Source organism: Urocitellus parryii, chromosome 7 (genome assembly GCF_045843805.1).
Source record: "Urocitellus parryii isolate mUroPar1 chromosome 7, mUroPar1.hap1, whole genome shotgun sequence".
Taxonomy (NCBI): Eukaryota; Metazoa; Chordata; class Mammalia; order Rodentia; family Sciuridae; genus Urocitellus; species Urocitellus parryii.
Window position 1 is genome coordinate 179,745,751 of NC_135537.1, and position 12,700 is coordinate 179,758,450.

A 12,700-nucleotide genomic window follows, 5' to 3' on the forward strand; every position below is an offset into this window, starting at 1 on the left:
CAGGCCCCCCAAAACAACAGAGCCAAGCCGGGTGCAGCGGCCACACCTATAGCCCTGCATCTCGGGAGCTTCCGAGGTAGAGCACCCCTGGGTTCAGTTTGCGGTACTCCAAAAGAAAACAATGGAGCCAAGCAACCTCTGAAACTGAGAGCCAAAATAAATCTCTCCTTCTCTGAAGCTAATTTTCCCTGGTGTTTTGTCACAGTGACGTAGAGCTGACCAACGTGCCTGCTGTATGCCAAGTGCAGTAGCAAAGCACTACGAGGCTCAGCAGTGAGCAGACAAGTCTCTTCTCTCCCGGAGCTTACATTCTAGGAGAAGCAAACAGAAAATCAAGCTGGCCATCTGCTAGTGTGTCAAGGAAAGCCTCCAACAGCAGCAAGCGCTACGGGGAGAGTTGAGATGGGGTTTGATAGGAAGCACCCTCGGCTGCATTGGAGCAGGTGGTGAGAGCTCACAGAGGAGGTGACAGACCTGCTGAGGCCAGGAAACCAGGAAGGAGCTGGCTGTGTGAGGACCTGGGGGTAGGTGAGCTGGACAGAGTCCAAGCACAGCAGGAAGGCCAGAGGGGCTGGGGGCAGAGGAGGCGTGGGGAGGGCAGAGGAGGGGTGGGGAGGGCAGAGAGGAGCCTGGGCCAGGCTGGAGGGGGCGAGTGCATCACCTCCAGAAGTCGCAGGGCCAGCAGTGTCCGGCATACTGCGATCCTTCAACAGAGGCGGACAGTGGAACCGCCGGGAAGAGTGGGGGCTTCCTGCCTGCGTTCTGCACTTTGGGTGTTGTGAGAGCCGTGGTTGTCCCCGGTGCACGGGGGAGCCGCCCCCAGTGGCTCAGGGTGGGCCTCAGGGTGGCGGGAGGGGGCAGTTTCCCTGCTTCTCCAAGCCCTGTGCCCCCTCACGTCTGGAGCAGAGTGCTCGTCTGGGTGTGTGAACGGCCCCAAGGGCCCGGGTGCCCCGGGGGAAGCGGGTCACAGAGTGTGGAGCCGGGCTGGCCATGCCTGGGCCTCTCTGGCTCTTCTCTTCTGTCCCCTCTGGCTGTGTCTGATGGTGTCACCTCCCTTTGCTGCCCTTTCAGGCTGAGTCTGCACTTCGCTGACCTGGCCTCAGTTTGGGTGACGCAATGTCACCCACAGGCCGCGTCAGCGCTCTCATTCTCTGGATTCCTGGGAAAGGTCTCCTGACCGCAGCTCCTGGCCAGTCCCTGCGCGGTGGTGGGGCTCCAGAGCAAGGCCAGCCCGTGCAGCTCGGCCTCAGCGCTCGGACCTCGTCCTCTCAGGTTCCTTTCTGGCCAGGAGACACAAGGTCCCCTGCCCAACCCCAGGCATGACTAAGAGGCACAGGGTGCAGAGGAGGCCAGGCGTTCTACTGAGGGTCCGGCGGGATCAGTGTCTGAGGGGGAGGTGCACCCAGAAGGGTGACAATTGGCATCCCCAGTGCAAGGTCCCTCCTCTGGTTCCTGGCTGGCTGAGGACTAGGGCTCACAGTCTTCCTGAAGGAAGGTTTTACAGTCTCCCGTGGGATCATTTAAAGAAATGTCCTGCCGGGTGAGGTGGCCCACACCCGTGATCCTCGCAGCTTGGGAGGCTGAGGCAGGAGGATGGCGAGTTCAAAGCCAGCCTTGCCAACGCTGAGATGCTGAGCAGCTCAGTGAGACCCTGTGTCTAAATAAAACACAAAACAGGGCTGGGATGTGGCTCAGTGTCAAGTGTCCCTGAGTTCAATCCCCAGTATCAAAATAAATAAATAAGCAAATGTCCCCTTAGTTGTCCCTTCCTCTCCTGGCTCTCTTGTGTGGCAGAAATGCAGTCTATCTCTGGTGGCTGGCCGGTCCCGTCTCCCACCTCCTGTTTGTCAAGGGCTGTGTGACTCTGCCACACTCAGGTGTTAACTGCTGATAACCACTCTGTCCAGTTCCCCTTGGACTTTTTCCCCCCATCTCCTGTGATTTTACGTTTAATGCTAAATATTGTATCTGAAAATGGACCACAGGCCGGGAGTGGTGGCAGGAGGCTGAGGCAGGAGGATGGTGAGTTCAAAGCCAGCCTCAGCAACTTAGTGAGGTGCTACGTGACTCAGTGAGACCCTGTGTCTAAGTAAAATTTTAAAAATGGCTGGGGATGGGGCTGAGTGGTTAAGTGCCCTTGGGTTCAATGCCCCTCCACCACCAAAAAAGGAAGCAAGAAAATGGCCCGCCAGACTTTCTCCCTCTGGAAGGTCACTTGGTGTGTGGGTGGGGGGCGGGGCAGGTGTGGCGAGCGCAGAGCTGGAGAAGCCATTGTTCTGCTCTCCTGTGAGGCCACTAGGCCAGAGGTGTCCAGTGAAGGGTGTGCCCCAGAAAACACTTGGGATAAACTCAGGCCTAGAAAATTATTTGTCCTTTACCTGAAGTTCAGGTTGAACTCAGTGTCCTGCACTTTATAGGGCAGCCCTACTCAGAGTCCAGGCACCCAGTCCAGGCACCCACTAGTGAGCCTTTGAGGGAGGGGCCGGGGGTCTGGGGCAGACCCTGATGTCCGTGGTGGGCACTGCCACCTGGCAGCTGGAGCGTCTGCTGCCAGGTACAGAAAGAGCAAGGCCACCACATGCGCCCATGGAGCCACCTTTCCCATCCGTTAGCCAGGCACTGTCGCTGGCTTGTCACCCAGAGAGGGGCCGGGCCACCCTGGGTCACCCTTGTATCCCGGCTTTGACGTCGCCGCTGGGGCAGAGCAGCTGCTCAGGAGGTGTCTTCACACAGTCACCTCCCTCCACCTCCCGTCGGCGTCCTGGAAACTGAGGTTCCCACCGTGGAAGACTTGCCCAGAGGCACAGTGAGAGGGGAGGCGCGTCTACCCGGCTCTCTTACAGACGCCAGCTGAGACTGAGGGCGCCACCCCAGCACCCGCGTGGCCCTCCTCTGGGCTGGTGATTTGTGGGTGGGTGGGCTGCTGCTTCTCATAGGGGCTGGTGGGCTGGAAGCAGCCTCTGCTTTACAGGGGGCTCCGTAGGTCAGAGCGCGTCAGAGGGGGGACTGGGACCTCTGGCTGCGGGGCCCAGGGCTCTGCGGAGATGGCAGGGTCTTCCGCAGGAGCTGGTCCCCAGGCACAGCTTTCCTGGCCCTGTGAATTAGTAAACCGAGGTTTGCTGGAGGCCACGGCTCCAGGTGCGGCTCTGAGGGTGGGAAAAGGTCCTGTCAAGAGGGCCTCAGCTCAGCCACCTCTCTGTACAGTCTGCAAAGCCAAGGACAAGTGAGAGGAAGGGGAACCGCCATCTGCACATCTCAGCCTCCTCTGCACATAAGCCCCGAGTGCCTCCTTCTGGAGATAAGGCTGGAATCTGACTCTTGACTCCCACCTGCGGCACTTGACTCAGATCCAGCCCCGCAGCAGAGCTTCTGTGGGCCCAGGAGGAGGGGGAGGAGAGCCTGCTTCTTGAGCACCCGATCTGGGGCCCCAAGGGGGAAGTGGCAGGCAGAGCTGCCTTGGCCAAGGGTCACTGGGGGCCACCCACCCTTTCCTGAGAGGCTCCCATGAGTTTTAAGAAAAAAAATCAGAACTCGATGTTCGTCCCTAGAGAGTGGATATTGGAAACGGGGGTTTGAGCGCAATGAGTGACTTGATGGAGGAGGCCTGTCCAGGCCCCTGGGTGGTCAGCACAGAGCAGAGCTGGGTGGAGGGGCGTCACCTCCCCTGGGGGTCAAGACAGACATCTGAGCTGCGTGAGGCCCCAGCGGGGTTGCGGGGTTGCAAGCACTAGTTCCGGGTCTCAGATGGGCCAGTGGACCTGGGTGCCTCCCTGGGGAGATGGGCGTGGTGATCACTGAAGAAATGACCACAAGGAAACGTCCCACCCAGGCTCACTGTAGCCTCCCCGTCCTGTTTAACCGCTTCAGCTCTGTAATTTATCAGCTTCTGTCATAAACATTTGGTTGAAAGAAAAAAGTCAAAGTTCCTCGCACCAATTCTAGCTTTGTCTTTTTTAGGCTCCCAAATCATTAGCCCGGGTCGGGGCTGGGGATGAGGCTCCGTGGGAGAGCCAGGCCCTGGGTTCCATCCCCAGCACTGCGCTTGGATGGGCATTGGGTTCCCAGGCCAGCGCCTGTCTGGGCAAGGCTGCTGTGCCCAGCGGAGACCGCACTTGGTGGCAGAGGGCAGGAGGGTGCAGCCAGGCGCACCGGGCCCCTGTTGCTGGTTCAGTGGGGTACACGCTTCCCAGGCAGCCTGGGGCTCCTCCTCTGCCCAGGGCCACCTGCTCCTTTTGAGGACAGGGAACTATCTCCTTGAATATGGCTCTTCCTTCCTGTTTTCCAGTGTCGTGTGACCTTCCCCAGTTACGCCTCCTGCTGTCTCTGTCCTCTGTCATCTGTTTTCATCCTGTGGCCTTGACAGTACACTTTACTGATGTTGGTCCCTGACCTGGGATCCGTGAACTTTTATGAACCGGCCTTTGTCCTGGGCTGGGTGAGCCGGGGCTTGGAGGGAGGTTCCAGGGGAGAGCTCCTTCCATCCTGACCATCTCCCCCTGATGCACCTGCCCTGGTGGGGCCAGGAGGGCTCCGGCCCACTGAATTGGGAGGGAGTCGGTAGATGTCCCTTGCTTGGGAGAGCAGTGTCTTGGCCATGGCAGGAGGGACCTTGGTTGTAACTCACATTTTATGAAAATGCATTCGCACAGAGCAGCCAAGTTTTGCTGACTCTTAATTATAGGTCCCTGGGTCCGGACTGGTGTATTGTAACATCCATATTATACAATACAATTATCATAATAATTAACACAATAATAATAACATCATTTGCTAGTGTTTATTCTGTGCCAGGCGCCGTGCTCAGTACTCACAATGTGTACCATTTAATCTTTCTTGTAGCAGAGAAAAAATTTTTAACGAATATATCAAAATTGTTCTTTCTTTCTTTCTTTCTTTGTGGTACAGAGGGTCCAACCCAGAGCCTTGCACATGCTTAACACACTCTACCACTGAGCTATGTCCCCAGCCCCAAATTGTGCATGAGTATGGGGCACCACGTGATTTATGGGGCACCACGGGATATTTCCATACATTGTGCAACGTTCAAGTCAGGGCAAACATTCCTATCTCCGCAAACACAGGTCTTTTTTTTTTTTTTTTATGGTGAGAACTTCCAAAGTCCTTTCTCTTGGCCTGTTTCACTTAATCTTAATGACCCATGAGGAGACACCATCTCTGTCCCCATTGGGCCGACCAGGAACCAGTGCCAGGGAGGTCTGGATTTGAACCTGGCCCTGGACTGCAGGCCTCTAGGAGCCGCCGGGGCCTTTGGTCTGGGCCGACTCTGACACCAGAGTAGCACATGGCTTCCTCTCCTCCCCAATGTGTTTTATTTTAAAATCACATAAAAATAGCTCAGTGCTCAACTGGAACGCGGTCGCAGGAAGCACTGGATGCCGGCCTGAGGGGTGAGGTCGGAGGGCCGCGCTGGAGCTGCTCCTGGGCCCAGGTCTCTCCCGCCATGCGGTGGTGGGGGCCTGAGCCTGGGAGCTTGCTGGGGTGCTCTGCACCGCTCCCCTTCTTATGATGGGGGCACACTTTGCATTCTTTCTGCCAGGGGCTGCCTGGCACCAGACTTCCGTTTTGGAAGACTGGAAAAATAAACAGTGTAAATAAAACAGGACCCCCCACCACCCCCCCGCGCCCCGCCCTGGGAGCCTGAGTGCCCTCTTCTTCCTCTCCCCAGCTCTGCCCCCGCCCCCAGTTTGGGGAGAAGGGCTCAGAGGCCTGGGGTGGCCTGACCTGCATGGGTCCCCTTCAGCTTTACTTTGGACTGGAAGCCAGAGGGCAGGGGGTGGGGGTGGGCGTCCAGTGGCCCCGCCCAGCACCCTCCCAGGGGGAGGACAGGGCCGCCTCTGTCCCGGGCATGCCCTGCGGAGACAGCTCAACCAGAAGCGACTCAGTCCACAGGAATGTCTGGCCTTCCTCACCCGAGTTCCCGTGTCTGAGGTTCCCATGTCCGGGGGCCGCGAGACGTAGGGACAGAACTGCCATTCACTAGGGCCACTCCGCTCTGGACTGCTGAGCCTCCCCGTAGTTCACCGAGGCTGTGGAACAGAAGGCTGTGACGATCATGTGACATACATACAGTGTGTCTGTGGGAGGGCCACAGCCTTCCGTGGCTGTGAGTTGAGCCCAGACTCCCTACTCTGCAGCCTGGGAGCAGGACCTGCCTCTCCCCTCCCGCACCCCTCCTGGCCTCGCGGGGCTGAAGCCATGGCAGCCTGTGTCCGCCCGTCTGGTGGGCTGCCCCGCATCCCTGGGCCTCCTGCAGGGTCCTCAGAGCTCCGCCCGGAGCAGAGATCTCATCAGTTGGTGGGTGCCCAGGAGGCTGGCGTCCCTCCGTGTGACACAGAAGAGGCCTGCAGGAGATCCAGCTGCTGCTGACCCTGGGTGACTTCTCAGCTGGGAGCCCCATTTCCCTCCCTCTGCTGTGAAATGGGGGCGGTAGCCCCGCCTTCTGGGGCTGGTGAATTGAGTGCCAGGAGGGCGAACCTGATTTCGGCCTGTGGCCAGAGCCTGGGCCGGCGGAAGCCTCTCCTCGGAGGCCCAGCTTGCCCTGGCCACCTCGTTGAGGCTTCCCTGGCGATTGGGGGGAACTGCCCAGAACCTTCAGAAACAAGGCTGGCCACACCCCCTTCTGCCTGGGCATGGCCTGGGGGTGGGCTGGGGTGGTGGAGGGGTGAACGGCTAGATGGGGGGATGGGTCTGCCAGAGTCTCTGGGATCCCCAGGGAAAGCCATCCCCTCTGACCAGCAGCTAGGCGGTGAAGGATGGTGGAGGCCACAGGCAGTTGTCTGGGTCTAGCCTGGGCCCTCGTCTGTTGTGGGGATGGGGAGGTCCTCTGCTGGGCTAGCCTGGAGTATCCCTGCGGCTCTCTGAAGGAGGGGCGGCATGGCGTTGCCCCAGATGCTGCAACCTGGCGGCCATGGGTTGGTGGCCGTATTCTTGAGCCTGTTCCACCTGGCAGTTTGGGGGTTTGCTCAGCTTAGCACCTTGCAAATCTTCTCGAGTTGGGACTTGCCTTCCATAAGCCTCTCTGAGCAGCCAGCCCTGGGCCAAGGGGCTGTTGGGTGGAGGCAGCGCGTGCTGCACGAGGCTGTGTGGATCTGGGCTCTGTTCTTATTTCCTCCTGGGGTGGGAGAGAAAACTCGGTCCCCAGCTTCCCCAGATCCAGTCCAGCAGTCCCCAGCCCTGGGATCCACGTGGGCTGGGACAGGACTAGGCCCGTGACGGAGACCCTGGAGCAGGGAGACCTTGTGCATAAAACAAGCAGACGTGGCTCTAGGGGGTGCTGGCCTGAGCCTGGCTGACTTCAGTGGACACCTGCTGCCACCCTGCCCAGGAGGATGCTTGAGCCAGGACCAGACCTTGGAGTCTGAGGGACTTAGATTCACAGTGGGCTCAGCTCCCCGGTGCTCTGTGGCCTTGGGCAAGTTACCAACCCAGCTGAGACTCAGCTCCTTATCTGCAAGATGGGATGGTAAGGGTTTGGCCTAGTGCCAGCACCCAGGTGGGTGGCCGCCGTCACTCCCAGGTACAGGTGGCTGCTCGTCTAGGGTCACCTGCTTCTGGAGTCCCTGGCAGGTGGAAAAGTGAAGACACACCTGTGTCACCACCCGGCGGGAGGGAGAGCCATGGCCTTGTGTGACCCTTGTCCTTCTCTGTCTTTAGGAGTCACTCGGACCTCCAGTGGCCGTCTCCGGAGGCTAGGTGACCCAACGGGTCCAGGTAAGTGGATTGTTGGGCCTTGGCCCGCTGTGGGACCTGAGTCTCCACCTGGCCTTCCTGGGTGGGTGCAGCCCTGGGGGATGTGGTCTCAGGTGCTGCACATAAGGTGGGGGCCGTGTCCACCTGGGAGCAGGGGCCGTCCAGCTCCACAGGTAGCCACCCCCAGGCATGGGAGAAGCCCTGTGCAGGCCAGAGGAGAGAGCCAGAGGTGGTTGCTGCAGGGTGGCCTCTGTTAGGGCCGTGGAGGGTGGCAAGCCGTGGAAGGGTGGCTTTGGTGCGGGCGGCTCAGGGCTGATCCTAGACCACGGCGCCAGCCCCCTGCAGCCTGGCAGCCTGGAGCAAATCCAGTCTGCATGATCCAGGCTTAAGTCAGGGGCTCCTGTGGTGACCTGTTGTGGTCAGCTTTTCTCCCGATGACCAGTGGGGAGGGAAACAGATGCTGCCCAGGCTGAGCTCCGGGCAGGAGTTGGCTCTCCCAGGCCTGCAGAGGCTCGTCCAACCACGGGGCCAGCCCGGGCAGGGGCTGAGGGCTGTGTGGCCATCACAGCTTCTGTCCCCAGAGCCCACCTTGGCTCTTCCTTCCAGAGGCCCAACTGGGGCATGTGTCCTCATTCTGGTGGCCTCTGTTCAGAAGAGATGTTGGGACACAGAGATGAAAGGGACTCAAGAGATGATCCGCTCTTGGGGAAGCCCCGCGGTGTTGCTCTCATCTGCATGTGTGTTGGTGACTAAGTGCCAGACCCAGGCTGGACAGAGGGACATATGGAGGCAGAGCAGGCGAGGGCTGCACCTCATGAGCAGCTGTTGTGCAGGAGGAAGCAGAGTCATAGAAGGGCCTGGGAATCCCCTCAGACAAGTCATCCATGAATCAGGCCAGACAGACTCACTCTGGCCCTTCCCAGCTGTGCCCCGGCCCCAGGGGGACGAGCCACGAGCCCCTCAGAGCCCACAGTCCCTTTGAGGCCAGCTCTGTCCAGTGGAACATTCCACTCAGCTCTGTCCAGGAGAGTACTAACCACACGCGTCTGTCGCACACTTCAGATACACATTTGTAAGTTTCTTCATTCATTTGCTTAGAATTAATTAGTTAATTTTCTATTAGTTTCCAGTTAGTATTGGCATGCGGCTAGCGGCTGTGGACATGGACAGCCCTAGACCATGTTGGCTGCCTGGGGTCCCAGAATTCTGTACCCTGCATCCTCCTGCACCAATTCCAGGGTCCATCCTCCAGTGCTCTGTGCTACCCACGCCAGGCCTGCGGGTGGCTGTGGGCGGCTCTCTGCAGGGAGTGGCCATGGTAACAGGGGTGGCCTGGGTGGCCTGGGTGACTGTGGATGTGCAGTATGTGTGAGGCCCTTGCAGTTCCGGGTGAGATGGGGGTGGGGGTAGAGGAGGTGACGCCCCGGCTGGAGTCCCCTGGGCTGCTGGATGACTCAGGATTGTGGTCCCACCCCCAGACAAGCTGGTCCACCAACCACTTGGTCGTCTGAGGCCTTTTCTCTGGGGCCCCTTGGCTTTGTGACTGGTCTTCCCCTCCATCTCCTTCCTTCTTGCTGGTCAGCCTCGGTGGGGTGGACTAAGGGGTCCCACAGCACTTTGGGGGGCTGGCATCTTGGACTGTGGGGACAAAGCCTCTCTCTCTGGGTGCTGCTTCTCTGTGCTCAGACCGGGCGGTTCTGTGCCGTCAGCACTTGGCAGCACCTCCTCGGCCGCCTTGGAAGCCTAAGGCATAATTTGCCGAAGCCCCAAGCTGCAAGCCGGTGATCTAGGTTCCCTACGGCCGCCTGCTGACACACGCAGTCCGCCTCTGTGGGCTCCGGCCGGAGGGAGACACCCTTTCTTGGCTCCCAACTCTAACACTGTGGCCATGACAGGGGTCCAGGCAGGGCGTCCTTCCTGGACCCAAACTCCCAGTCCTAGCTGACCATGTGGGGCTCCCATTCACCCCTCCACTCCTCCCAGCCTCTGTCACACACCCTGGTGACCTATTGAGGACTCCACCCTGTCCCTGTCCCAGAAGGATAGTGGGCCCTGTCTCATGCCTCCCCTTCCCGTTCGTCTTGAGGCCTGTTTGGCCATTTCTAGTGCAGGCTGGTTCCTCACTCACTTTCTGTGCTTGGTTTTTGTTTTCTAAAATAGATCTATTAGATGTATTTCTTAAACGTAAAGGATGAGCCAGGTGCAGTGGGCACTCCTGTAATACCAGCGACTTGGGAGGCTGAGGCAGGAAGATTGCAAATTCCAGGCCAGCTCAGCAACTTAGCAAGACCCTGTCCCCCAAATTACAAAGGGCTGGAGATGCAGCTCGTGGTGAAGTGCTTCTGGGTTCAGTGCCCAGGACCAAAATATAAAATAAAAAAGTATAAAGAATAATAGAGCAGAATACCAGGTACCCACCTTCCCATTTAAGCAATGAGACAGGACAGTTAAGGTCGAAGCCCCTAGGGCCCTCTGCCCCTGCTTGCTCCCTCAATGACACTCTCCTGAACTGGCTGGCCTTGGTCAGGCCTGCCCGTGCCTGTGGTTCTTTGTCTGAACGACCTGTGTTTCCTTTGTATACCTTCGGCATTGCATAATTGCTGTCCTCTGCACTCTGCTTGTCTACACACTAGGGACTTTGAGATTCTGCTGTGAGGATCTGGGTTTCTCTGCTTCCTTTATTTTGACAGCAAACCGCATTCCTCTGCCGGGGAGGCGGTTCCTGCCCCTGGGCTTGTTGGTGGGCTTCTCCGGCGGCCCCCCTGCTGCGGAAATGGCCAGGAGCCTTCTCACACACGTGGATGGGCAGAGGCGTTCCCCAGGTGGCTCGGCTGGGCTACCGGATGCCCATCCCTCCTACATGTTGCCAAAGCTCCCTCCAGAGCCCTGGGCCTGCTCCCACGCCACCCCTTCCTATGTCCTCCGCAGCAGCCTTTCAGACCACAGTCTCAGGCGACCTTTGGCCCGGTTCCCACGGTGCGGTGCCTGCAGTTCCGGGGCTGTGTCTGAACCTCCTACCTCCAGCGGGGACCCTGGAGCCTTCTGCGCTGCATCCCGTGCGTCTCTGGTCTGCTCATTCCTCTCTCCCCCACCTCTGGGCTCTCTGGCCTCCTGCCCAGCCCCGCCATCGGGCCTCGGTATTGCACCGAGTGACGTCACTGCCCACAGGTCAGGTCCAGAATGTGACTTGACTGGAAACAGACCTTTTCAGGTGGAAAGAACTTCAGGCAGGTCACCGGGGTTAGGGATGGCCGGATTCCAGTGGCAGGGTCCTCATAGGAAAGCAGAGGAGAAGTGCGTGGGAGCCAGGAGAGGTGGGAGTACGCAGCCTCCGGCCGGAAGACCCCCACCCCCCACCGCAGAGCCTTCCCAGGAGCCTGGCCCTGCCACACCTTGGCCTGGGACTTCTGGCCTCCGGAACAGTTAGCCCCCAGCTTGTGGTGCTTGGTTACAGCAGCCACAGGACCCTGGCACACACCCCCTGCCAGGCTGTTGTGGGTCAGTGGCCCTTGACACGGAAGGACTGCCCTGAAATACTCTGCCTTGGGCGTCTGAGCCTGGAGGGATGCTGACGGGAGGAGCTCCCCCACCCACCTCCCCACCCCTCTTAGAGGAAGAAGGCCTTGCTGCAGGCCTGGCCAGGCCCCACCCAGGGAGCTGTTGGCCTAACACCCGGGACACTTGGCTGCAACTAGCAGTTGAATTGCCACCACTCCAGGAGACAGTAGGGCCATGGGGCGGGCCTGCCAAGCCAGTGCCAGCTGTCTCCAGGGGCACCGTGCCATGTGCCTTAGTACAGAGGGGCTGCTCTGGGCCTGTGTGCCCGGCCACGTGGGCCAACGCCCGCCTTGTGGAGGAGCTGCTGCGGGACAGGCTGGTGGGAGCTTTGCTGCTGGGGACGTTGCCTCTGGGCTCCCCAGGTGCACCTCACTCCTTCCTCCTCTCCCTCCATGCATGCCTGTGCCACCTTCTCTTCTCTAGAGCGCCAGCCTTGCCACCCCCTCGGTACTCAGTCGACCTTGACCTCTGCCTCCTCAGCACCCCCAGGTCAATCCCCCCTCTCCTCAGTGACCTCAGGCGGACTGCTCATGGTCTTGGTCAGGTCCTGGTCCGGCCTCGATGGTCTCTCCGTAGATGTCCTCGTCCCCACCCCATCTCCCTGCCACAAGCCCCTCCCTATACACAGCCAGGGGACACTTACCGTCCCTCTCCCATGCCAGACTCCCACCACCTCACCCTGGCCACAGTCCTCTTACTTACAGAGCCCTGGGTCCCCCCCCCCCAACCCCGTGTGTCCACTGTAAGCCCCAAGCACCAGGCTGGAGCTGCTCCCTGCCTGGCCCTGACCACCTCTCTGCCGGTGTTCCTGTCCCTGCTCGAGGTCACCTCAGCAGGCATTCCCTCTGGGAGAGAGCCCTCCCCTCCCTGTGGCCCCTGCTGGGCTGCAGGATAACCATGGCTCCAGTTGTGGCGTCCTGTGAGCAGGTTGCCTTGGTTCATCTGTCCCCTCTGGACCCCAGGGGGTTTTTGCAGAGCAGACAGTGGGCACTGACCAGCTGACCCTGAGAAGAGAAGGCTGGGGAGACAAAAGGTTGGCTGACTCCACACTCGGGAAGCCCCATGTCGGGTACACCACGAGGACGGGATGCTGGTTGGAGGTCACGCTCCAGGTGTTTATGTCAACAGACACTCTGCTGTCATGTGCACCTAAAAAGAACACACAAAGAAGTTAACTTAAAATAGAGGCATCGGCCTTCTTGGGCTTTGGCTGAGAAGTAGCTCTTCCCTTGGCCTGCCTTCTGGGGAGGCAGGTCACGGCAATCCACTGTCTCCAGGGAGGGCAAGGGCAGGAGTGGTCAGGCAGCGCTGGGCTTACATTTAAGTTACCACCGTGAGTGCAGAGCTCTGCCCACTGCCCAGGTGCACTGGCCGCTGGTGGCTCCTGGGCTGCGGATAGGGAGCACTGACACCCTGGCAGAGAGCTCTGTGG

The 12,700-nt window shown here is 59.6% G+C and overlaps 1 protein-coding gene across 1 annotated transcript in view; it reads left to right on the top strand.

Annotated features, from left to right (window-relative positions):
* Positions 1-12,700, top strand: part of Septin9 (septin 9) — a 144,251-nt gene that overhangs the window by 9,556 nt on the left and 121,995 nt on the right. Inside the window, exon 2 of the mRNA XM_026404735.2 lies at positions 7,675-7,731. Within this exon, the coding sequence (XP_026260520.2) occupies positions 7,675-7,731 (57 nt within the window). The remainder of the gene's footprint in view (positions 1-7,674; positions 7,732-12,700) is intronic.